Source organism: Accipiter gentilis, chromosome 5 (genome assembly GCF_929443795.1).
Source record: "Accipiter gentilis chromosome 5, bAccGen1.1, whole genome shotgun sequence".
NCBI classification, from domain to species: Eukaryota; Metazoa; Chordata; class Aves; order Accipitriformes; family Accipitridae; genus Astur; species Astur gentilis.
In genome coordinates this window covers 43851800-43876068 of record NC_064884.1, presented here as the reverse complement: position 1 = coordinate 43876068, position 24269 = coordinate 43851800, and the positions used below count along the sequence as shown (strand labels likewise).

At 66.1% G+C, this 24269-nt stretch overlaps 2 protein-coding genes across 2 annotated transcripts; both read right to left on the bottom strand.

The window, feature by feature from the left end:
* Positions 1-4606: 4606 nt before the first annotated feature.
* On the bottom strand, positions 4607-12178 carry LOC126038444 (all-trans-retinol 13,14-reductase-like). The gene is made up of 11 exons (XM_049800181.1): positions 11968-12178; positions 11647-11829; positions 10253-10482; positions 8385-8580; positions 7615-7812; positions 7349-7474; positions 6495-6633; positions 6306-6415; positions 5930-6096; positions 5018-5177; positions 4607-4822 (listed from the first exon to the last, which is right to left on the bottom strand). Exons 1-11 carry the CDS (start codon positions 12131-12133, stop codon positions 4614-4616), a joined length of 1884 nt encoding a protein of 627 aa, XP_049656138.1. The 5' UTR covers positions 12134-12178; the 3' UTR covers positions 4607-4613.
* A 2403-nt stretch (positions 12179-14581) lies between these two features.
* Positions 14582-23441, bottom strand: MPP2 (MAGUK p55 scaffold protein 2). Its single transcript, XM_049800006.1, has 11 exons — positions 23321-23441; positions 22128-22280; positions 21874-22023; positions 20720-20947; positions 19517-19648; positions 18441-18546; positions 18027-18095; positions 17700-17861; positions 15729-15931; positions 15512-15640; positions 14582-15423 (listed from the first exon to the last, which is right to left on the bottom strand). The coding sequence occupies exons 1-11, from the start codon at positions 23435-23437 to the stop codon at positions 15247-15249; spliced, it is 1626 nt and encodes a 541-aa protein (XP_049655963.1). The 5' UTR covers positions 23438-23441; the 3' UTR covers positions 14582-15246.
* Positions 23442-24269: the final 828 nt, after the last annotated feature.

Sequence of the window (24269 nt, the reverse complement as noted above, 5' to 3'; positions counted from 1 at the left end):
CATTGCACGCACAGAGACGTTGCACACAGGCATTGTGCACACCCCCACGTTGCACACACCCCCACTACTGAGCACAAGCACCCACAGGTACCGTTCACACGCATGTGCACCCACACCCCCTCCCACGAGCACCCACCCAGCCGCTCCTCTAAGGGGCTGTGAGCAGTGGGGGGGTACCCAGGGTGCTGCTGGAGGGTGGCGGGGGGGGGGGCCAGGCACCCACCCACCAGCCGACCTGGCCACGAGTCCCATGGGACCGGGCAGGGGACGAGCCCTTGTGGGGACCAGGGGACAGAGCCCCCCCATCACCCTCCGTCCCCATCCCTCCTTCCCATCCCATCCTTGCTCCCTCCCTGGCCCCAGCTTTGCTCCCGGTCTCTCTTCCTCCTCCTCCTCCTCCTCCTCCTCCTCCCCAGCCCTTTGCCTTCCCCCAGGCTCCATCCCCTGCTGCCCCACCAGCCCGTGGGGTGCCACAGTTGGGGGTTCCCCCCCCGCCCCAAACCAGTGGCTGCCTGATCCTGCTGTGGCTGGTTCGGGGGGGGGGGATCGGGGATGCTGGGGGGGGGGCAGGACCCCCTCAGGTAGCCCCCAGGCGCTGCTCCAGGTCCCACGGCTGGGGACACGTGGCTTTTTCTGCCGCCAAAGGGAGAGGCCTGTCCCTTGGGAAGTGGGGGAGACCCAGCCTGGCAAAAGCCCCAAAATCTTTCCCAGCCCAGTGGGGAGGGGGGTGATTTCCCCCCCTCCAGCCCCCGCAGGGCTCAGGGCTTCCCTCCCAGCTCCGATGCCAAGTCCCACCGTCATCAAAATGTCCCATGGGACCACTGGGAGCAAACCAGTATCTCCCAGCCCTGGCAGCCCCCCAACACCCCCCCAGTCCCTGTAATCCCCCAGCATCACCCCAACATTCCCTTGTCCCAGCAACCCCCAGCCCCAGCATCTCCCTGGCATCCCCCCGGCACCCCCCATCCCTGGCATTCCCCCCCCCCCCCCACCTAAATCAATGTGGGGGCACCCCAAAACCTCTCCCCACAAAAAAACAGGGCTCAGCAACGGCCACAAGAGAGACCCCCAAACTTGGGGGGGGGGGGGGGTACAGCTGGATCTGGGTTGGGAAGAGGGTCCGGGGAGCAGAACTGGGGAAACATCAGCCCCAAATGGGGAGCAGCCACGGGAAATTCAGCCCCGGGGTGGCCGTGGCACTGGGGACACTGGGACACGGAGCCGCGCTGGCTGCCACATCAGCAGCAGCGGGGAAGGGACCCAGCCCACAGCTGGGAGCCAGATGGGGTGGGGAAGGGCAGCGGTTTGGACCAGTCCAGATGTGTCCCCGCAAACTGGGAACCCCCTGAGGAGGGCATGGGGACACTGAGCTGAACCGGGTCCCCTTGAGCTCCCCAAAATGGGGAAAAAAAGGGATGGAAGGAGGGGAAGGAGAGATGGAAGGAGGGATGGAAGGAGGGGTGAGGGAGGGCTGGGAGGGCCTGAGGAGAGGGATGGACAGAGGGAGGACCAGAGGAGGGGTGATGGACGGAGGAGGGATGGAGGGGGAGATGCAGGGGGGATGGCAGGCTGCAGGAAGGAGAGGAGCCAGGGTGGGAATGGTGGGATGAGGCCCCCCCCCGTCTCCCTTCCCAGCCCACCCCAGTGGGCGACATCAGAAGCACCCGGTCCCTGGGGACCCTATTGCACCCCCTCAGTGTGGGACCCCCATCAACGAGGAACCCAGGTGTCTGGGCTGGCAGCGGGACACCCCGAGACATGCCATGACCCCCCCTGCCACGTGCAGCGCCGAGCACCAGAGGACAGACAGACACACACACCAGGACAGAGACCCCCCCAGCACCTCGGAGACCCCTATCCGATTAGCGGGGTGACCTCAGCCCCCCCCCCCCCCCCCAGTTTGGGGGCCAACACCCTACAGCAGGGTGCCAGCACCCCTTGTCATAATACCACCCCTAAAAAAGCCCCCAAAGTGACTCAACTCACCCCAAATTGCCCCACCGCAGGGGTCCCCCCCACCAAGCCCCCACCCAGGGCAACGTCCACAGTAGGGCAGGGAGGGTGCAAAGGGCATCTGGGTGCTGGGCGCAGGGAGCAGGGTGCCCCGGGCACCCGGGTCCATAGTCTGGCTCTGGCGAGGAGGGTGGCACGACGGTGCCAGGAGATGCCAGGACGCCTGGGTTTGTTGGCGGGGGGGGCCGGGGGGGGGGGGACAGAGGCCAGGGGCAACCTGAAGAGGGTGCCATGCCCAGGAAGGGTCCCTCGGGATGGGGGCTGTGGGATGGGGATCTGGGAGAGGCCCCGTGAGCCCTGTGGGTGTGGGGACAGGACTGGGGGGGTCTGCGGGGGGGGGCAGGCACCCCAGGGTGCCAAGGAGCGGGGGGGGGGGGATCTGCCAGCCCCCAGCACACGCCTCTCGGTATCCTCAGGATCATGTTCTTCATCATCATCATCATCATCTTCATAGCCATCACCTTCCTCATCATGATCTTCTACGGCTGCCGCAAGCTCTGCCACAACCCTGTGCCCCCACCGCCCTACGGGGACCCCCAGGGCCCCGTGCCCCCCCCACTGGCCCCGATGCCTGCTCTCCCCAGTCTGCCCAGTGGGGCCATCCCCGTGGGCCTGGAGCCCCCACCCTACAGCGAGGTGGGTCCCACCCAGCAGCGGGTGCTGGGCACCCGGCTGAGCCTGGCGTGGGCAAATATGGTGGGCTATGGGGTGGTGGGTGGTGGGGTGGTAGTGGGGGGGGCTATGGGGCCCAGCAGGGCATGGGGGGACTATGGGGACCCACAAGCCCCCCCATGCCAGGGCACCCTCACCCCAATCCCCATCCCATTCCCATCCCCATCCCCATCCCCGTCTCGTCCTCATCCCTGTCCTGATCCCCATCCCATTCCCATCCCAATTCCCATCCCAATCCCATTCCTATCCCCATCCCTGTCCCTGCCCCTATCCCCATCCCCATCTCATCCTCATCCCTGTCCCCATCCTTATCCCATTCCCATCACCATCCCCATCCCCATCTCATCCTCATCCCCATCCCCTTCCCATTCCCATCCCCATCCCTGCCTTGCTATGTCCCAAAGAGGGTACCCAGTTCAGCCCTGTGGTGAGGGTACCCTCCTTTCCCTGGGGACCCCGGTGTCGTGGGAGCCTGGGGGGGGTGCCACATGCCCCCCCACCCACCCACTGACCCCCATTCACCCTTAGGTGACGGCAAAGCCCTTCCTCTACCCACTGCCACAGGGGCCGTGCCCCGAATGTGGCCGCGGCCCTGGGGCTCAGCCCCCCTTCGCCACCCAGACCAGCTTCTAGGGGTGAACCCCCCACCCCGAGGACAGCCTGGTGACAACGCTACCCTTCACTTGGGGGGGGGACATGGACTCAGGCATCCGGATGGTCCCAAAAGGGGCCTTTTGGACGCCTGGGTCCATGTCTCCCCCCCAGACACCTGGGTTCACCCCCCCCCCAAACCATGTCATCGGGGCATGGCGGGGGGGGGGGGTATCTTTATTTATTATTTTTAAAAGTGTGAAAGAACTCCCTGCTATGCGGGTTTTGGGGTGCTGGGGAGGTTCAGGGGGGTACAGAGGGAGAAGGGGGAAAGTTTAGGGGGGGGGGCTCTGCACCCTGCACACCCCCCCAGTTGTGGGTGCAGCCTGGCACTGCATGGACTTTGCCAGGTGGCAAGTGAGTGTGTGTCAGCCAGGGTCTTGACTCCCTGTCCCTGTCCCTATCCCTATCCCTAAACCTATCCCCATCTCCATCCCCATCCCTGTCCCCATCCCCATCTCCATCCCGATCCCCATCCCATTCCCATCCCCATCTCATCCTCATCCCTGTCCTGATCCCCATCCCATTCCCATTCCCATCCCAATCCCATTCCCATCCCCATCCCTGTGCCTGCCCCTATCCCCATCCCCATCTCATCCTCATCCCTGTCCCCATCCCTATGCCATTCCCATTCCCATCCCCATCCCCATCCCCACCTCATCCTCATCCCCATCCTCATCCCAATTCTCATTCCCATCCCCATTCCCATCCCTGTCCCTGTCCCTATCACCATCCCCATTTCATCCTCATCCATCTCCCCATCCTCATCCCATTCCCATCACCCTTCCCATCACCATCACCATCCCCACCTCATCCTCATCCCCATCCTCATCCCAATTCTCATTCCCATCCCCATTCCCATCCATCTCCCCATCCTCATCCCATTCCCGTCACCCTTCCCATCACCATCACCATCACCATCCCCATCTCATCCTCATCCCCATCCCCAACCCCATTCCAATTCCCATCCCCATCCATCTCCCCATCCTCATCCCATTCCCATCACCATTCCCATCCCCATCCCCATCCCCATCCCCATCTCATCCTCATCCCCGTCCCCAACCCCATTCCAATTCCCATCCCCATCCCAATTCCCATCCCCATCCCATTCCCATCCCCATCCCTATCCCCATCCCCATCCCCATTTCAACCTCATCCCTGTCCCCCTCTCATCCCCATTCCCATCTCATCCTCATCCCCATCCCATCCTATTTCCACCTCCATCCCATGCCCACCCCACCCCGAGAGACAGGCCCGGGTCAGTGGGACATCAGGATTTATTGAGTGGGAAGCACATTCCCCGGCACGGGGCCATCCCCACAGCTCGTGTCCCCGGCCACTCCTGCCGCTTGCCGGCCCCGGCGCCGCTTGATCTTCTTCTTGAGGAGCAGCAGGTCCAGGTAGAGCAGGCGGCCCAGGACGGCGGAGGCGCACAGCAGCCCCCCGTGCAGGGCACCCGCCAGCCCGCAGCTGAACACGTCCTGCCCTGGGGACGAGCCGCGGTGGGACACGGCCACCCCCGTGGGAGGGGGACAGCCACCACCGCCAGGGACCCGGCCACCACCATGAGAGGACATCCCGCGCTGCAGGGAGCCCTTGGGGACACTGTCTGCGGCCTGGAGCTGGGCATGGGGACAGAGGGACAGAGGGATAGGGGGACATGGGGACACAGGTCCCTTACCTGTCAGGTAGAGGTTCTTCACGGGCGTCTCGGCTCTCATGGCGGCCACCACGGCCGGGCTGAAGCGGCCGACGTCGTGCTCGGTGCCGTACATCTCCCCGCGGGGAGCCGCCAGGTAGTGCTGGTTGGTGAGCGGCGACGCCGCCTCCACGAAATCCACCTGCCCGGTCAGAGGCACAGGGGTGTTCGGGGCACATCGGGGTCCACGGGACACCCGGGGGTACGTAGGACACGTCGGGGTGCATGGGGCACAGGGGACACGCAGGGGACGCCCGTGTCACCAAACAGCACGTCCCACCGCAACAGGTCCAAGTCTACCTGGTGGGTGCCCACCCCATACAAAGGTCCTGGGGGCTGTGATGCCCCATGGCTTTGCAGGGCACCCTATCCCCACTGGGGACCCCAACCCCACAGGGCACCCCGTCCTGTTGGGCACATCCCCACTGGGGACCCCGTGCCCACCAAGCGGGGACCATCCCTGCAGAGCACCCCATCCCATAGGGCACCCCATCCCACCTGGGCACCCATGTCCCCATTCTGCACTCCATGTCCGCTCTGCACCCGTGCCCATGGGGCACCCCAACTCTGTGGGGCATCCCATACCGCAAAGCACCCCAATTCCCATGGGGCTTCCCACCCACACAGGGCACCCTATTCCCACCTGGCACCCCAACCCTGCTGGGCACCCCAACTCCACAGACCACCCAGTCCCCATTGTGCACCCCATTTCCACTGTGCACCCATCCCTGTGGGGCACCCCACCACTGAAGAGGTACCCCAACCCCACAGGACACCGGGGGACTCCATCCCTACAACCCCCCCTCCATCCCTACAGAACACCCTGTCCCCACCGTGCGCTCTCCCCGCTGGGCACCCCACGTGGCGGGGGACACCGTGGGGACCCCCGGTCACCTTGTCGCGGAGGTGGGGGAAGCGCTGCAGTGCCCGTTCCAGCAGGCGCTGGGCAATGGCCAGCTTGTACCGCTGGTAGTCGGGGCCCCGGTGTTTGGCGCGGGTCCCGGCCCACTCCTCGAACCATTCGTACCGCGCCATGGTCAGGATGGTCATGCAGGACCGGCCTGCGAGGAGGGGGTGACAACCCCATTCCCATTGAAGGGGACCCCGGTACTGGTGTCACCCTGGGACGTGGTGGTGGTGGTGATGCCCACCCCATAATCCCAGCTGGTGGGATTAAGGAGCCTCAGAGCCCACAAAGCCGAGCGGATCGGAGCTGCAAAGATGGGGGGACATATGGGGGACCACCCCCCCACCCCCCCCAACTCCGTACCTGGGTGCCGCTGCTCGTAGGTGGGATCCTTGGCGGCGGGGAAGGTGATGAACATCATGGCCAGGTTTTCGGGGACGTCGTCACGGCTCAGGGTGGCGTAGCGGGTCATCCTGCGGGCAGAGCCATGCACCCACCATGCCACCCCCCACCCGCCGTGCATCCACCCCGGGGTGCCCGGGGACCCCTTACATGGCGTCTAGGTCGTTGTGGGGGTAGATCCAGAAGTTGGTGGCGGGCAGGGCCAGCTCGGCCGCGCTGCCCCGCAGCCCCACGAACACCAGGAAGGAGCCCATGCCGTGTCGCACCATGGCCAGGCGGGAGCGGATGCCTGCGGGAACGTGGGTTGGGATGTGGGAGATGACACCCTGTTCCTGCGGAGGGGATGCCAGGGATGCTGGGGACATGGGGAAGCAGGGGACACAGGGATGTTGGGGACATTGGTGATGCTGGGCACACTGGTGATGCCAGGGACACAGGGATCTTGGGAATGTGGGGATGTCAGGGGCACTGGGATGCCGGGGACTCCAGTGATGCTGAGGACACAGGGATGCTGGGGACTCTGAGGACACCAGGGACACGGGGATGGTGGGGACGGGGGTGATGCCAAGGACACAGGCATGCCGGGAGTGTGGGGATGCCGGGGACACCAGGGATGCTGGGGACACGGGGACACCAGGGACACGGGGATGCTGGGGACACAGGGGTGCTGGGGACACCAGGACACAGGGATGCTAGGAACATGGGAACGCAGGGATGCTGGGGACACTAGGGACACAGGGGGTGCTGGGGACACTGGTGATGCTGGGGACACAGGGATGCTGGGGACACCAGGACACAGGGATGCTAAGAACATGGGAACGCAGAGATGCTGGGGACACCAGGGACACGGGGATGCTGGGGACACCAGGACACAGGGATGCTAGGAACATGGGAACGCAGGGATGCTGGGGACACCAGGGACACAGGGATGCTGGGGACACTGGTGATGCTGGGGACACAGGGATGCTGGGGACGCAGGGATGCAGGACATAGGGACGGGGTACCTGGGTGGCTGCGGAGCGGGGGGGGCAACAGCTTGCCGAAGGTGTTGAAGATGCCGGCGTCGGAGATGACGAGGGGGGCGAAGATCTCCACCTCCTCCTCGCTCGGCCCCTTCTGCACCACCACCCCTGGGAGGCACCGGGGGGGGGGGGGGGGGGGTCATGGCGGGGGGGTGGGCACAGGGCACTGCCACCCTGTCCCCATCCTGAGTGTCCCCCCACCACCACAGCGAGGGGGCTGGGACGGGAAGAGGGGGGTCAGCGCTCACCCACAGCGGTGCCGGCGGGGGAGACGAGGATGCGGGTGACGGGGGCTCGCACCAGCACGGCCCCCCCCACGCACTCGATGAGGGGCACGGCGTGGAAGGCGATCTCGCTGGCCCCCCCCCGCGGGTACCAGGCCCCCCGTTGGTAGTGGTGCACCATCAGCATGTTCACTAGGAAGCTGGAGTCCCGCGGGGCCGTGCCTGGGGACGGGGAGGGGGACACACGATTTGGGGGGGGACAGGCACAGCTGGCCCCCGCCCCAACACGGGGCAGCCCTCCCCTATCACGACATGGCCTCCCCTGTCACGATATGGCCTCCTCTATCACGACATGGCCCTCCCCATCACGATACACCCTTCCCCTATCACAGTACAGCCCTCCCCTATCGCGAGGGTGCCCTCCCCTATCACGAGGGTGCCCTCCCCATCACAATGTATCCTGCTACCATGCCACAGCCTTCCCCTGTCGCGACACAGCTCTCCCCTATTGCAACGTGGCCCTCCCATATCATGACACAGCCTGCCCTATTGCAATGCGGCCCTCCTCATCACAATACAGCCCTCCCCATCGCAACACAGCCCTCCCCTATCATGCTGGCGACATCCCCTATCATGACATGGCCCTCCCTTATTGTGATATGGCCCTTCCCCATCATGACACAGCCTCTTCTATTGCAACAGAGCCTTCCTTCATCACCATGGTTCCCTTCCCTATCGCGACATGGTCCTCGTCTATCGCAATGGTGCCCTCCCTATCGCGACAGCCCCCTGACCGTAGAAGAGGTAGCTGAGCAGGGCGCGCAGGTCACGGTCGGCCGTCAGCCGGGCCACGGCCTCGCTGTGGCTGGTGGCCGCCATGCGGAAGACGGGCGAGATCCAGTAGATGAGGCCGGTGCGGACCAGGAGGGCGGCCAGCCACCGCGGCACCAGCTTCAGCACCGCCAGCAGCGCCACGTGCCGCGAGGCCATCTGCGCGGGAACCGGCCCCGCGTCAACTCCGGCCACCTCCATGGTGGCCACGGCCACCACCATGTCCTCGTGATTGTCACTGCTGTGACCCCAGCACTACCCGTGTCCCCAGCACCCAGCCCCACCACGACCACCAGCCATGTCCCCACCATCCCCATCGCCTGTCCCCACCACTCCCAATGCCTGTCCCCACCATGCCCATCATTTGTCCCCAACGTTCCCACTGCCGCTTCCCCACCATGTCCATCACTCTTGTCCCCACCATGCCCATCACTTCTGTCCCCACCATGCCCATCATTTGTGTCCCCAACATGCCCATCACCTGTGTCCCCTCCATGCCCATCACTTCTGTCCCCATCATGCCCATCACTTGTGTCCCCAACATGCCCATCACTTGTGTCCCCATCATGCCCATCACTTGTGTCCCCAACATGCCCATCACTTGTGTCCCCATCATGCCCATCACTTGTGTCCCCAACATGCCCATCACTTGTGTCCCCAACATGCCCATCACACTTGTCCCCACCATGCCCATCACTTCTGTCCCCACCATGCCCATCATTTGTGTCCCCAACATACCCATTACTTCTGTCCCCACCATGACCATCATTTGTGTCCCCACCATGCCCATCACACTTGTCCCCACCATGCCCATCACTTCTGTCCCCATCATGCCCATCATTTGTGTCCCCACCATGCCCATCACACTTGTCCCCACCATGCCCATCACTTCTGTCCCCATCATGCCCATCACTTCTGTCCCCATCATGCCCATCATTTGTGTCCCCAACATGCCCATCACTTGTGTCCCCAACATGCCCATCACTTCTGTCCCCATCATGCCCATCACTTGTGTCCCCAACATGCCCATCACTTGTGTCCCCATCATGCCCATCACTTGTGTCCCCAACATGCCCATCACACTTGTCCCCACCATGCCCATCACTTCTGTCCCCACCATGCCCATCATTTGTGTCCCCAACATACCCATTACTTCTGTCCCCACCATGACCATCATTTGTGTCCCCACCATGCCCATCACACTTGTCCCCACCATGCCCATCACTTCTGTCCCCATCATGCCCATCACTTCTGTCCCCATCATGCCCATCATTTGTGTCCCCAACATGCCCATCACTTGTGTCCCCAACATGCCCATCACTTCTGTCCCCATCATGCCCATCATTTGTGTCCCCAACATGCCCATCACTTGTGTCCCCAACATGCCCATCACTTCTGTCCCCATCATGCCCATCACTTGTGTCCCCAACATGCCCATCACTTCTGTCCCCACCATGCCCATCACTTGTGTCCCCACCATGCCCATCACTTGTGTCCCCCTCATGCCCATCACTTGTGTCCCCAACATGCCCATCACACTTGTCCCCACCATGCCCATCACTTCTGTCCCCATCATGCCCATCATTTGTGTCCCCAACATGCCCATCACCTGTGTCCCCTCCATGCCCATTACCCTTGTCCCCAACATTCCTACTGCCCCTTCCCCACCATGCCCATCACCCACATCCCCACACGATCCACCAGTGCCACCACCACCACCATCCCCACACCCACATCCCAAGCTGGCCGGTCCGAGCCGAAATAATCCCAACACCGCACCCTGGGGAAGTGCCACCACCCACAGCAGGGTGTCCCCAGGTGGGGGTCCCACCTTGGAGAGCTTCATGAACTCCCTGATGGCCGCCTTCTCGGCGGGGAACTGCTCCTCCAAGGCGGCGGCGAAGGCGGTCTTGCCGGATCGGAGCTGGTAGCGCCGGGGCCCCAGGCAGACCTCGTCGTAGGGGTCGGGCAGGCGCTGCCAGCGCAGCTGCCCGTCCGTCAGCTGGTCCAGCGCCACGCGCAGCATGCTGCCCTCGTGCATCTGCCCCACGTAGTGGATGCCTGCGGGTCCCAGGGGGTCAGCCGGCCGGGGTCGGGGGGGGTGGCCGGGAGCCCCCCAGGGTGGCAGATGGGGGAATTAAGTGTTTATCCATCATCTGCTGCGGGTCACCTTGAGGGGTGGCGGCGTGGCCTGGGCTGCGAGCACGGCACGCGTACCGCACACACACACGCGTTGCACGCACACGCCGCGCGGAAACGGCACGCGCTGCACGCAGACGGCGCACACCTTGCGTGAGCGTGCTGCACGTGCTCGCTGCACGGCAAGCGGCACGGGCGTTGCACGCGCTCACTGTACACGCAACGCGTGCACGTACGTTGCGCGCAAACAGCGTGCACACTGCGAACGCGCCGCAGGCTGCGCGGACACACTCGCACGGCACGCTGCGAACAAACGCGAATGGTGTGCAAACAGCGCGCTCGCTGCAAAAGCACTGCAGGTGCTGCACGCGCACGTGCCGCTTGCGAACAGTGCATGCATGCTGCACACGAATGGTGCATGCACTGCAAAAACACTGCAGGCACCGCACGTGCACACTGCCGTACCTGGCCGGTGCACGCTGTAAACAGGCACGGGCACCTCACGCGTGTGTGCACAGCGCACGTACACCGATTGAATGTGCAAGCGGGGCACGCTGCACACACTGCATGCACACAGGCACTGCATGCACGCGTTGCAAACACACCCAGCCTGCAAGCCCGCTGCACAGGGACGCACACAGCAGCGCAACCAGCCTGCGGACACACGGCAGGGCAGGTAACACCCGCCCTGCATGCACACAGACTGAGCTACACCCACACGCTGCCTGCACGTGCAGGCACATGCTGCCTGCACGCACCTGCACACTGCCTGCACACGCAAGTGCACGCTACCTGTACACACCTGCACACGTAGGCACACGCTGCCTGCACACACCTGCACGCTGCCTGCACACGCAGGTACACGCTGCCTGCACATGCTGCCTGCACACACCTGCACGCTGCCTGCACACGCAGGCACACGCTGCCTGCACACACCTGCACACTACCTGCATGCACAGGCACATGCTGCCTGCACACACCTGCACGCTGCCTGCACACGCTGCCTGCAGGCAGGCACCCAGGTGCAGGCAGGCACCCAGGTGCAGGCAGGCAGCCGGGGGTGCTGGGGCGGGGGGGTCTCCTTACCCACGTCGAACTCGTTGCCCTGCTCCTGGAAAGTGTGGCAGCACCCACCGGCCTGGTCGTGCTGCTCCAGCACCAGCACCCTCTTGCCCACCTTGGCCAGGGTGCCCGCCGCCGCCAGGCCCCCCATGCCGCTGCCGATGACCACGGCGTCCAGCTCCGGTGGCACCCGATGGGCGCTGAACCCTGCGCACACGCGTGTGCCTGAGCAAACCCACCCACCCCCACCCCCCCCCACCATCCTTGCACGGGGACGTGCGGACGGACAGCACGCCCAGAGCGCCACGGGACGGACGGACGGACGGACGGACGGACAGCACTCACCCCGCTTCAGGACCTTGTCGCGGACCCGCGGCTCCGTCACCAGCGGCCGGGGGGGCCCCGAGGGTGGCCGGGCAAAGGGGTTGCCGGCCGGGGCCAGGAGCCGGTGGGCCACCAGCCCCAGCGCCAGCGTGGCCAGGGCCACCAGCAGCAGCAGCGTGACCCACATGGCTGCCACCGCGCACAGTACCTTATAGACGCTGCACCGTATAGCCCGGGCACCTTATAGCCGCGGCAGCTTATAGACAGAGGAGATTATAGACACGCTACTTTCTAGCCGCAGCAGCTTATAGCCACCACAGCTTAAAGCTACAGGAGCTTATAGCCACGGCACCCTATGGCCACGGCACCCCATGGCTATGGTGCCCTATGGCCACAGCACCCTATGGCCACAGCACCCTATGGCCATGGCACCCTATGGCCACGGTACCCTATGGCCACGGCACCCTATGGCCATGGTACCCTATGGCCACAGCACCCTATGGCTATGGCACCCTATGGCCACAGTACCCTATGGCCACAGCACCCTATGGCCACAGCACCCTATGGCCATGGTACCCTATGGCCACAGCACCCTATGGCTATGGCACCCTATGGCCACGGCACCCTATGGCCATGGTACCCATGGCCACAGCACCCTATGGCTATGGCACCCTATGGCCACAGTACCCTATGGCCACAGCCACCTATGGCCACAGCACCCTATGGCCATGGTACCCTATGGCCACGGCACCCTATGGCCACAGCACCCTATGGCCACAGTACCCTATGGCCACAGCAACCTATGGCCACAGCACCCTATGGCCATGGTACCCTATGACCACGGCACCCTATGGCCACAGCACCCTATGGCCACGGTACCCTATGGCCACGGCACCCTATGGCCATGGTACCCTATGGCCACAGCACCCTATGGCCACAGCACCCTATGGCCACGGTACCCTATGGCCACGGCACCGTATGGCCACAGCACCCTATGGCTATGGTGCCCTATGGCCACAGCACCCTATGGCCACAGCACCTTATGGCCACGGCACCGTATGGCCACGGCACCCTATGGCTATGGTGCCCTATGGCCACAGCACCCTATGGCCACGGTACCCTATGGCCATGGCTCCCTATGGCCACGGCAGCTCACAGCCGAGGGGTGCGGGAAGCACGGGGTCCTGGCAGTGGGGGACGGTGATGGGCCCCCCCACACACACCTTAACTCTTTGGTGGTGGTGCTGGGACACACTGGGACACGGCGGGAGAGGGGCCAGGCCGCGGGGTAGCAGGATGCGTGCACACGCGTGTGGGCGGTGCACAGGCGTGTGCATGAGGTGGAGGGGGGTGTGGTGCTGGGTGCTGCACACGCACATGTGCACGCACGGATGCGGCTGTGCAAACGCATGCACGGCCGTAGTTGTGCAAGGAAGCACACGCACACCTACACACCTGTGCAAGCAAACCGTACACACGCACACGGGCTAACACATGCGCACACCCCTCACAGGCGTGTCCGTGCAAGCACACATTTGCACACCCGTACACACACACCCTGTGCAAAACACACGCTTGCACGCCCTCACCCACCCCCCATACCCCCTCCTTACCCACCCACCCACGCGTGCACACCCACACCCACACCCCCCCCCAGCTCTAGTGCCTGCAGCTCTGCTGACCCCTCCCGGCAGCACCCAGTAAGGGCCCGTGTGTGCAATGTCACACATGCACACACATGTACGCACCAACACGCGCAGACCCCCCCTACTCCCCCCACCAACCCCCCCAACACCCAAACCCACCCCCCCCCAGCACCCACAACCACCAAACCCCAAATACAGCCACATGTGAACACACGCGCATGTGTGCACGCGTGTGCGTGCGCACGCGTGTGCACGCACACGCTGTCCCCCCCCACCCAGCCCCACAAACACCCACCAGGCACCAAACTGGGGGAAAACACTGATTTGCAGAGAAAAAACCATCAGCACCAGGTGGGAGAAGGGCAGGGTGGCACAGAGGTGACACCGGTGACACCGGTGACACCATGTGTGTGTGTGTGTGTCCCCCAGAAGTGTCCCAGCACCAGCTGGATTTGGCCATAAGGGACAAACCTGCTGCTTTTCTCACCTTTATCTTTAATAAAAGTCACAGCAAAGTACCAAAAAGGAAGAACCCGGGGATGGGGACAGGGACAGGGGGTGGCCGGGGAGGGGGGGGGGGGGGCCTCGGGGCAGGAGGGAGGGGGGCACACACATGCTGCCGGCAAGGGGGGGGCACACGCGTGTGCATATGTACCTGCACACGTGTGCCCTGCGCTCCCCGTGTCCCCATCCCTTGGGGTCACCCCACAACAGCCCCCCCCCCCAAGACAGCCCCAGGAGTGCCCCAGTGAGCCCCCAACCACAGCCCCCTCCCCCCCCCCCCGGGGTTAATTACAGGGTTAATTAAAGGTTAATTACAGGGCAGAACCCACGTGGGCAGGGGATCTCGGGGGGTTATTGCTACCTGGGAAGGAGTGATGGGGGGGGGGGGGCACAAGGGACAGAGAGGGACCCCCACTCTGGTAAAGGTGAAAGGGGGTCCCTGGGGGGGGAGGGGTTGCCGCCGGGGGGGGGGGGGGGAAGCCAGGACACTTGGGTCCATGGCAGTTTATGAGGCTCCAGCTGGGTGCGACCCCCCCCTCCCCCAGCCCTGGGGGTCCCAACCCACGTATTGCCCCGGGACAGGGGGTGCTTCCCCATGGGGAAACTGAGGCACAGGGTGGGCTTCCCCAGGGGGAAACTGAGGCACGGGGCTACAAAGGGCCAGAGCCACACAGTGCTGGAGGACCCCCATCCTCCCCGTGTCCCCCCCCCCCCCCCAGCTCGCAGCAAACCTGGCTGGGGGGGGGGGGGGTGACACGGTCCCCTGGGATCATACGGGGCAGGGGGGAGGTTTTGGCAGTGAATTAGCTGTGTGGGTGCTGGGCACGGAGGGGGGGTCTGTCACCCCCATGGGACCCCACCGGCTGCTTCTGTCCCCCCCCCCCCCCCATAAATCTGGGTGTGAGTAGGATGGAGACAGGGACCGGGGGTGGGGAGGGGGGCTCTGCAGAGAGCCACATCCCCCCCCACCCCAGCGCTGAGCACTGCAAACTCATCACACCAGTGAGTGAGACGGCAGGTGCACAACCGCCTTCCTCCCTCCTCCTCCTCCTCCTCCTCCTCCTGGCCGGGCTGGGGGTGGGGGGGTGAAGGTGGTGGGGACCCCCCCCCCCGGGTGGGAGGGGGATTGGGGGGGGGGGGAGGGGGGGCACTAGTAGACCCAGCTGACGGGCACCCACTGGGGCTGGGCGCGCAAGTTCTCCATGGCCTCCCGCAGCCGCCCGAAGGTGCGCTCCAGGTCGTCGTTGGTCAGGCTGAGGTCGAAGTAATGGCCGTAACCCCGCTGGATTCGGCTGCTCTCCTCCACCGTCTGCCTGGCGTCGGCCTCCTGCCCCGCACAAACCCTGCCTCAGTTTCCCCATCGCTCCCCGTATCCCCCCCACCCTACCCTTGCCCTCCCCAGAGAGGGGACCCACCGTGAGCTGCTTAGTGGCCACGCCGCTCTCCAGTGCCGCCCGGTTCATGGCCCGCAGCATCTCGGGACCGGGGGCTTCGATGAAGACCACATATGGAACGAATTCAGCCGTTCTCAGCACCTTCACTGCCTGGGCGGGAGGGGATGGCACTGAGCCCCGGGGGCGGTGGGCAGCCCCTTCCACCCCTTTGGTGTGTCCGCCACCCCGGGTCCCCTACCTGGGGGTTGACGTCCAGGATGCACATCTTGCCGGCCTCAACCACGGCACGGATGGAGTCGATCTTGGTGCCGTAGAGGTTGCCCTCGTACTCGCCGTGCTCCAGGTACCGCCCCGCCTTGATGTCCGCCTCCATCTCCCCACGCGACACGAAGCGGTAACCGTGCCCGTCCTTCTCGTTTTCCTTTGGTTTCCGTGACGTGTCTGCTCCGGGGATGGCCCATCTGAGCGTCACCCACCCAACCCGCGGGTCCCACCCCGGGGAGCACCCACAGCCTGCGGGGACGGGGCTGTGATGCTGCACGCGCACACCCAGTTCCCCTGCGGCGGCCACGCTGGGCTGTGCTGGGAATGGTGATGCTCATGGGGGACAGGGATGCTGGTGGGGGACAGGGATGCTGGCAGGGACAGGGATGTTGGTGTAGGACAGGGATGCTGGTGTAGGACAGGGATGCTGGCAGGGACAGGGGTGTTGGTGCAGGGGACAGGGATGCTCGCAGGAGACAGTGACGCTGGCAGGGACAGGGATGCTGGTAGGGGACAGGGATGCGGGTGGGGGACAGGGATGCTGGTGCAGGGGACAGGGATGCTGACAGGGATGCTGGTGGGGGACAGGGATGCTGGTGCAGGGGACAGGGATGCTGACAGGGATGCTGGTGGGGGACAGGGATGCTGGTGCAGGAGACAGGGATGCTGGTGGGGACAGGGATGCTGGTGTAGGACAGGGATACTGGCAGGGACAGGGATGCTGGCAGGGACAGGGATGCTGGTGTAGGACAGGGATACTGGCAGGGACAGGGATGCTGGCAGGGACAGGGATGCTGGTGCAGGGGCCAGGGATGCTGGCAGGGCCAGGGATGCTGGTGGGGGACAGGGATGCTCGCAGGGGACAGTGATGCTGACAGGGATGCTGGTGGGGGACAGGGATGCTGGTGCAGGGGACAGGGATGCTGGTGAGGGACAGGGATGCTGGTGTAGGACAGGGATGCTGGTGTAGGACAGGGATACTGGCAGGGACAGGGATGCTGGCAGGGACAGGGATGCTGGTGTAGGACAGGGATACTGGCAGGGACAGGGATGCTGGCAGGGACAGGGATGCTGGTGCAGGGGACAGGGATGCTGGCAGGGACAGGGATGCTGGTGTAGGACAGGGATGTTGGCAGGGACAGGGATGCTGGTGCAGGGGACAGGATGCTGGTACAGGGGACAGGGATGCTGGTGCAGGGGACAGGGATGCTGGTAGGGGACAGGGATGCTCTCAGGAGACAGTGATGCTGGCAGGGACAGGGATGCTGGTGTAGGACAGGGATGTTGGTGCAGGGGACAGTGATGCTGACAGGGATGCTGGTGTAGGACAGGGATACTGGCAGGGACAGGGATGCTGGCAGGGACAGGGATGCTGGTGTAGAACAGGGATACTGGCAGGGACAGGGATGCTGGCAGGGACAGGGATGCTGGTGCAGGGGACAGGGATGCTGGTGAGGGACAGGGATGCTCTCAGGAGACAGTGATGCTGGCAGGGACAGGGATGCTGGTGTAGGACAGGGATGTTGGTGCAGGGGACAGTGATGCTGACAGGGATGCTGGTGGGGGACAGGGATGCTGGCAGGGACAGGGATGCTGGCAGGGACAGGGATGCTGGTGTAGGACAGGGATACTGGCAGGGACAGGGATGCTGGTGTAGGACAGGGATACTAGCAGGGACAGGGATGCTGGCAGGGACAGGGATGCTGGTGCAGGGGACAGGGATGCTGGTGAGGGACAGGGATGTTCACGAGGATGGTGATGCTCGCAGGGGACAGTGATGCTCATGGGAATGGTGATGCTCGCAGGGGACAGCGATGCTGGCAGGGACAGTGATACTTGCAGGGGACAGCGATGCTGGTGAGGGATGATGATGCTGGCGGGGTCAGTGATGCTCACGGGGACGGCGACACTCGCGGAGGACAGCGATGCTCACGGGGACACTCACAGGGGATGGTGGTGCCGTAGCGCGCCTGGTCCGACATGATGAGCTTGTTCTTGAGGCTGCGGCGGCCCACGCCCTGGGCACCGATGAGCACCAGGGTTTTCCGGCGGAAGGGGGGCATGCGGGCCACCTCCTCGTAGATCAGCAGTTCGTGGCGGTCGAACTCTGGGCGAGGGACGGGGCTGTCAACCCCGGCGGGACCCCAAGCCGGGTGCCGTGGGGACCCCAAGGCACCCCATCCTGTGAGGTGCCACCGCGAGCCTGCCATGGGCACGGCCTTGGGGACCGTCCCCCCCTTCCCTGGGGGAACGCTCATCGGGGGACGCTCACCGGCGTTCTTCGTCGTCAGGTACATCATCCTCTTCTTCCTCTTCCCGCTGAGGCTGCCACACAGGGCCCCTGCCGAGGGCACGAGAGCTGGCTGAGTTGGGGACGGGGACGGGGACGGGGACAGTGCCGTGGCACGGGGACGGTGCCACAGGAGCTGGGACCTGCCGCGGGGACGGTGCCACGGGGATGGGGACATCGCCATGGGGCGATGGGGACATTGCCCCACGGGGATGGGGACATCACCATGGGGCGATGGGGACATTGCCCCACGGGGATGGGGACATCACCATGGGGCGATGGGGACATTGCCATAGGGTGCAGGGGACCCACCGCGCTCCCCCTCGGGAGGTGACCGCCTGTCCCCCCGCCCCCAGGGCCGTGTCCCCACCCAGTACCGGAGTGGGGGCTTCGTACCGGAGGTGGGAGCCACCTCCACGTCCCGCTTGACGAAGGCCTTCCGTTTCTCCTCCAGCAGCTGGCTGGGCACCAGCCCTGCGCTGCCCCCCTCCACGTGGCACGCCTGGGGGGGACAGCACCACACATGGGGACGCCGGCCCCACGGGGACCCCCCCCCGCCACAGCTTCCAGGGACCAGCCCCAGCCCCACAGACCCCTCCCCAAGCCCCAGGGAACCCCCCCAGCTCCCAGGGACCCCCCCCAAGCTTCCAGGGACCATCCCTGGCCCCACAGACCCCCCCCACGCTTCCAGAGACACCCCCCCCCCCCAGCTCCCAAGGACCCCCCCCCCAGCTTCCAGGGACCAGGCCCAGCCCCATGGACCCCTTGAGCTCCCAGGGACCCCCTCAGTTTCCAGGGACCCCCACAGCTCCCAGGGACCCCCTCCAGCTTCCAGGGACCAGCCCCAGCCCCAAGGACCCCTTGAGTTCCCAGGGACCCCCCCCCCAGCTCCCAGGGAGCCCCCCCCAGCTTCCAGGGACCATCCCCAGCCCCAGGGACCCCCCCAAGCCCCAGGGACCCCTCGAGCTCCAAGGGACCTCCCCCAGCTCCCAGACACCCCTCCCAGCGACTCCCCCAGCCCCAGGGACCCCCCCCTCAGCTCCCAGTGACCCCCCCCCTCAGTTTCCAGGGACCCCTCCCAGGGACCCCCCCTAAGCCCCAGGAACCCCTCAAGCTCCCAGGGACCCCCCCCCCATCTCCCAGGGACCCCCCCTCAGCTCCCAGTGACCCCCCCCTCAGTTTCCAGGGACGCCTCAAGCTCCCAGGGACCCCCCTCCATCTCCCAGGGACCCCCCCTCAGCTCCCAGTGACCCCCCCCCCTCAGTTTCCAGGGACCCCTCCCAGGGACCCCCCCCCCCAAGCCCCAGGGACCCCCTCAGCTCCCATGGACCCCCCCTCAATTTCCAAGGACCCTCCCCAGCTCCAGGGTCACCCCTAACCCTCTGTGGACCCCAGCTGCTGGGAGGTCCCCCAGGAAGGGGGAAAAGGGCCAGACACCCCCCCCCACCCACCCACCAGGGCCCCCCCCTGACCTGCCACCAGTGCGGGTCGTCCTGGTTGACGATCTGCAGCAGGTCACCGGCGGTGAACTTGAGCCCGGCCTCCTTGCAGGGGATGAGGCTGTCGGTGGCCGGGTCGTAGTCGAAGTGACACTTGACAAAGACCTGGGGACCAGGGGGGGGGGTCAGCGGGGGGGGGCAGGAGAGGCCGCCGGACGCTTGGGTTCCCTTCTCTGCATCGGTTGCACGCTGCTGGCCCGTGCCTCAGTTTCCCCAGGGTGGCAGCGAGAAAGGCGGGAGCCGCCCCACGCAGGCACGCGTGGATCACACGCGGGCACGCACCCGCGTGTGCAACTGGCTAGACGCCCCCCCCACCCTGGCGTTCCCCCGCCGTCCGGCGCAGCCAGGCACGCACGGCACCGGCGCACACGCAGGCGGCACCGGCGGCCGCCGCCGCACCCCACAGGGCACCCACGGTGGCACCCACGCAGAGCCCCAGGCCCACGCACAGGCACACGCAGGCGGCCAGCGCCGCCGTCGCCGCGCTCACGATGGCGCACATGCGTGCGGCAGCGTGCGAGGGCGGACGCAGGCGCCGCACACGCGTGTGCTTGCACGCGGGACCTCACTGCCTCGCGCTTGGCAGCAGCAGGGTGCCACGGGGCCAACCCGCCGCAGGGACACGCCGTGCCAGGGGACGAAATGACAGCGCCGCAATTGTCCCCACCGAGCAGGGGTGACGGCAGGAGCCTGCGCCGGGCTGGCACGGGGAGGGGATGGAGGGGGGGGGGGGGGACACACACACAGGGCACCCTTTGCCACCCGGGCACCCAAGTCCTGGCGTGGGGATGGGGACGGGGACAGGGCAAGGGATGGGGACAGAGCGGGTGTCACCGCAGCCGGGTGCCACCACCGGTGCTGGGTGCGCAGGGCACGGCGGGGGGACACTGGGGTCCCACTAGCCATGGGGGTACGTGGGCACGGGGCAAGTCCCTGCTGGTGCGCGTGGACAGGGGGACACGGGGGTTCGTGGGACTCGGGGGACACGTGGGGAGCTGAGGCACGTGGCAAGGGGACACGGGGCACGTGGGACACGTCGGTGGGGCGGCACGGGGACAACACGGACACAGAGGTGGGGGGACACGGACCCACGGGCAGGGGAAGAGGGAGCCGTGGGCAGGGTGCTGGGTGCGGGATACGGATGGAGGGGTGCGGGGGGGGGGGGGGTGTCGGTACCTGCCGGGGGGGGTGAGGCTCCTGGTAGCTGGGCAGGATCTTGAGGACGACGCTGCCGCTGGCGTGGCGCAGGCTGTCCTGCAGCGCCCGTGGGTCGCTGCCCACCTCCCGCCCGTTCACCTCCCGGATGACGTCCCCGACGTGCAGCAGCCCCTGCTGTGCCACCATGCCCCCGTGCAGGATGCGGGCGATGACCAGTTCCCCCCGTTCCACCCGGAACGTCACCCCCTGGGTGACACGGCCCCGCGTCAGCCCTACGCCGGTGTCCCCGCAGTAGCGTCCCGGGTCACCCAGATGGCACCCTCCGGTCACGCCGGCAATGCCGCCGGCACCCCGTAATGCCCCCCAGCATCCGACAATGCCCCCAGCACCCCATAATGCCCGCAGCACCCCGCAATGTCCCAGCACCCTACAATGTCCCCAGCACCCAGAAACACCCCCAGCACCCTGCAATGTCCCCAGCACCCTGCAACACGCCAGCACCCCACAATGTCCCAGCACCCTACAACATCCCCAGCACCCAACAAGCCCCCCCAGCACCCCACAATGCCCCCAGCACCCCCAGCACCCAGCAACACCCCCCAGCACCTCGAAATGTCCCCAGCATCCCACAACACCCCCAACACCCCACAATGCCCCCAGCACCTCCAGCACCCTGCAATGCCCCCAACACCTTGAAATGCCCTCAGCACCCCACAGCACCTCCAGCACCCTGCAATGGCCCAGCACCCTACAACATCCCCAGCACCCAACAACACCCCCAGCACCCCACAATGGCCCAGCACCCTACAACATCCCCAGCACCCAACAACACCCCCAGCATCCCACAATGCCCCCAGCACCCTGCAACACCCTCAGCACCTTGAAATGTCCCCAGCACCCCACGACACCCCCAGCACCCCACAATGTCCCAGCACCCTACAACATCCCCAGCACCCAGCAACCCCCCCAGCATACCGCAACGGCCCCAGCACCCCACAACCCCCCCAGCACCCCACAACGCCCCCAGCACCCCGCAGCACCCTGCAATGCCCCCAGCACCTTGCAATGCCCGCAGCATCTTGCAACGGCCCCAGCACCCGACAACCCCCCCAGCACCCCACAACGCCCCCAGCGCCCCCCAGCACCCCGCAGCCCCCCACGCTGGGGCTCACCAGGTTCTCGCCGGCCGTCTTGCGGATGCCCACCATGCGCACGGCGTCGGGGGGCACGGGCTGGTTGTTGAAGGCCGGATCCAGAACGGGGCTGGGTGGGGGTGTCTCATAGCTCTTGGAAGCCACCGAATCGTGGGTCTCCAGCAGAGACTGCAACGACACCCCGGGGTGGAGGGGAGCGGGTGGGCTGTCGCACCGGCTTCGCACGCGCGTTATCGCACCCGCGTCGCACGCGCGGGCCTCCCGCACCCCACCTGGAAGTGGGGTTCGCGCAGGATGCGGGCCAGCTCGGCGGCCGCGCCGTCCTGCCGCACCAGGTGCCCGATGTCACGCAGGATCTCCTGCACCAGCTCCAGGTTGTTGTCCCTCACCGCCTCCAGCTTCGTCTCCTCCAGCCGCTCGTGGGCCTGATGGAGGGGATCAAGGGGGGGGGATTAGGGACCCCCGCGCCGCCCACCCGCTCGCTAATACCCCCGGCATCTGCTCTCCATGCGGGGAGCAAGGGGGGGGAACGGGACGGACACGGTAACGCCGGCCGGCAGCGGGGGGAAGACCGTGGCACGGCCCAGCGCGACCACGCCAACGTGCCCACGCACACGCCAAGGTGGCCTTTGCACGCGCAGCTCCACGTGCACGCGCGCGTGCGAAGCCGCGCTTTTGGATGCAGAGGGGCACATCCTCAGATGCTTGCGCGCGCATCGCCGCCGCACAACCGCGTGCACGTGCGAACACACGCAGACGTACCGGTAAACACGCAGGACGTGGGGCCAGCCGCACGCGCCCGGTCAACGCGGCCGGCGGGTGACACGCTCACCCGTGCGCACACGCAGACGTGCACACCCACCCAGCCAGCCATGCACCCCCAGCACCCTCCCCTGCCCCCGGCCCACGCGTGGTCCTCCCTCACCCCCACGCTGCAGCCTGGCACGCGCAGGCGCGCACACACGCGCGTGCCAACGTGCACGCTCGCTTCCACGCGCGCGCGCGAACACGCGCACGCACCTCCCCGCGTGCACGCACACGCGTGCGTTCATGCGTCCACACCCACGTGCGAGTCTACATCCGCGCGCGCGCACGGACACGCACACGTACGTGCATACACACACGCGCGCGCGCGTGCACACGTAGGCGCAGACACGCACAGCCACCACCCTGTATGCACCCACGCACGTGCAAGCGCACATCCGTGTACGGACACGCGTGTACGTTCATACATCCATACCCGTGTACGTGCACACGTACACATGCAGGTATACACGCGCGTCTACGTGCATCCACGCCCATGTGCATCTTCCTCCACGCGAGCACACACGTGCATGCACACACTCGTGCACCCGTGCACGCATATCCCCCCCCCCCTGCCCCGTGCCCCACGCGTTGCCACCTGCAGCGGGAGGTCTGGGGGGGGGGGGGGGACACACGGTGCCACCCCCCCGTGTCACCGTACCTTCGCCAGGGATCTTACTATCGGGCTCTCCATGATGCCGCGGAGGAAGATGAGGTCCAGGTCGGCGGCCCCCGGGGTGCCGGGGAGCCCCATCAGGTTGTCCAGGACCTGCTGCATGGCTGGGGGGGGGGGGGACACACACACAGGGACATGGCGGGGGGGGGGGGGACATGGGGACATGGGGGAGGGGGGACAGAGCAGGAGAGAGCGGGAAAATGTGGGTGAAAGTCAAATGGGTGCCCGACGCCGTCCTGTCCCACTCCCCCCGGGGTGGGGGGTCCCCTGGAAGGAGGGACCCCCCCACACACACACCTCGTTCTACAGGAGGGACAGACAAACGGACGTGCCTTGCTTGAGTGGGGGGGGGGGGGGGGCCGTGGGGCATCGCAGTCCCCGTGTAGGCAGGAGCCCCCCCCAAACACCTTGGGGGGGGGGGGGTAAGATCTAATCCTGGCTGCTCAGCCCCACAGCCCCCCCCCCCCCCCGTGCCTCAGTTTCCCCAACCGCGGAGCACCCCATCTCCGTGCAAAGAGCTCACCCACACACGGACCTGCTCTCCCCCCCCCCCCCAAATTCCCCCCCCCCCCAGCCCCCCGTACCTGCAGGGAGTTGCACTGTACCCCCAGTTCCTGCGGTGGGGGCCACAGAGAGCCCCCCCCGCCTAAAGTCAGCACTTTAGGGGGGCTGCTCTGGTGATGAGGGGGGGGGGAGAATATTCCTCAAACCCCCCCCCCCCCGGGAGGGGGGGGCACAATCCCCACCCCCAGTACATGCAGCAGCTGAGGGGGGTTGCACTGCAAATGGGGGGGGGGGGTTGCACTGAAAATGGGGGGCTGCAATACAGCCGGGGGGGGGGGGGCGATGCAATGGGGGGGGGGGGGGTTGCAATGCAATTATGGGTGTTGCAATACAGCCGGGGGGGGGGGGGGGGGGGCGATGCAAATGTGGG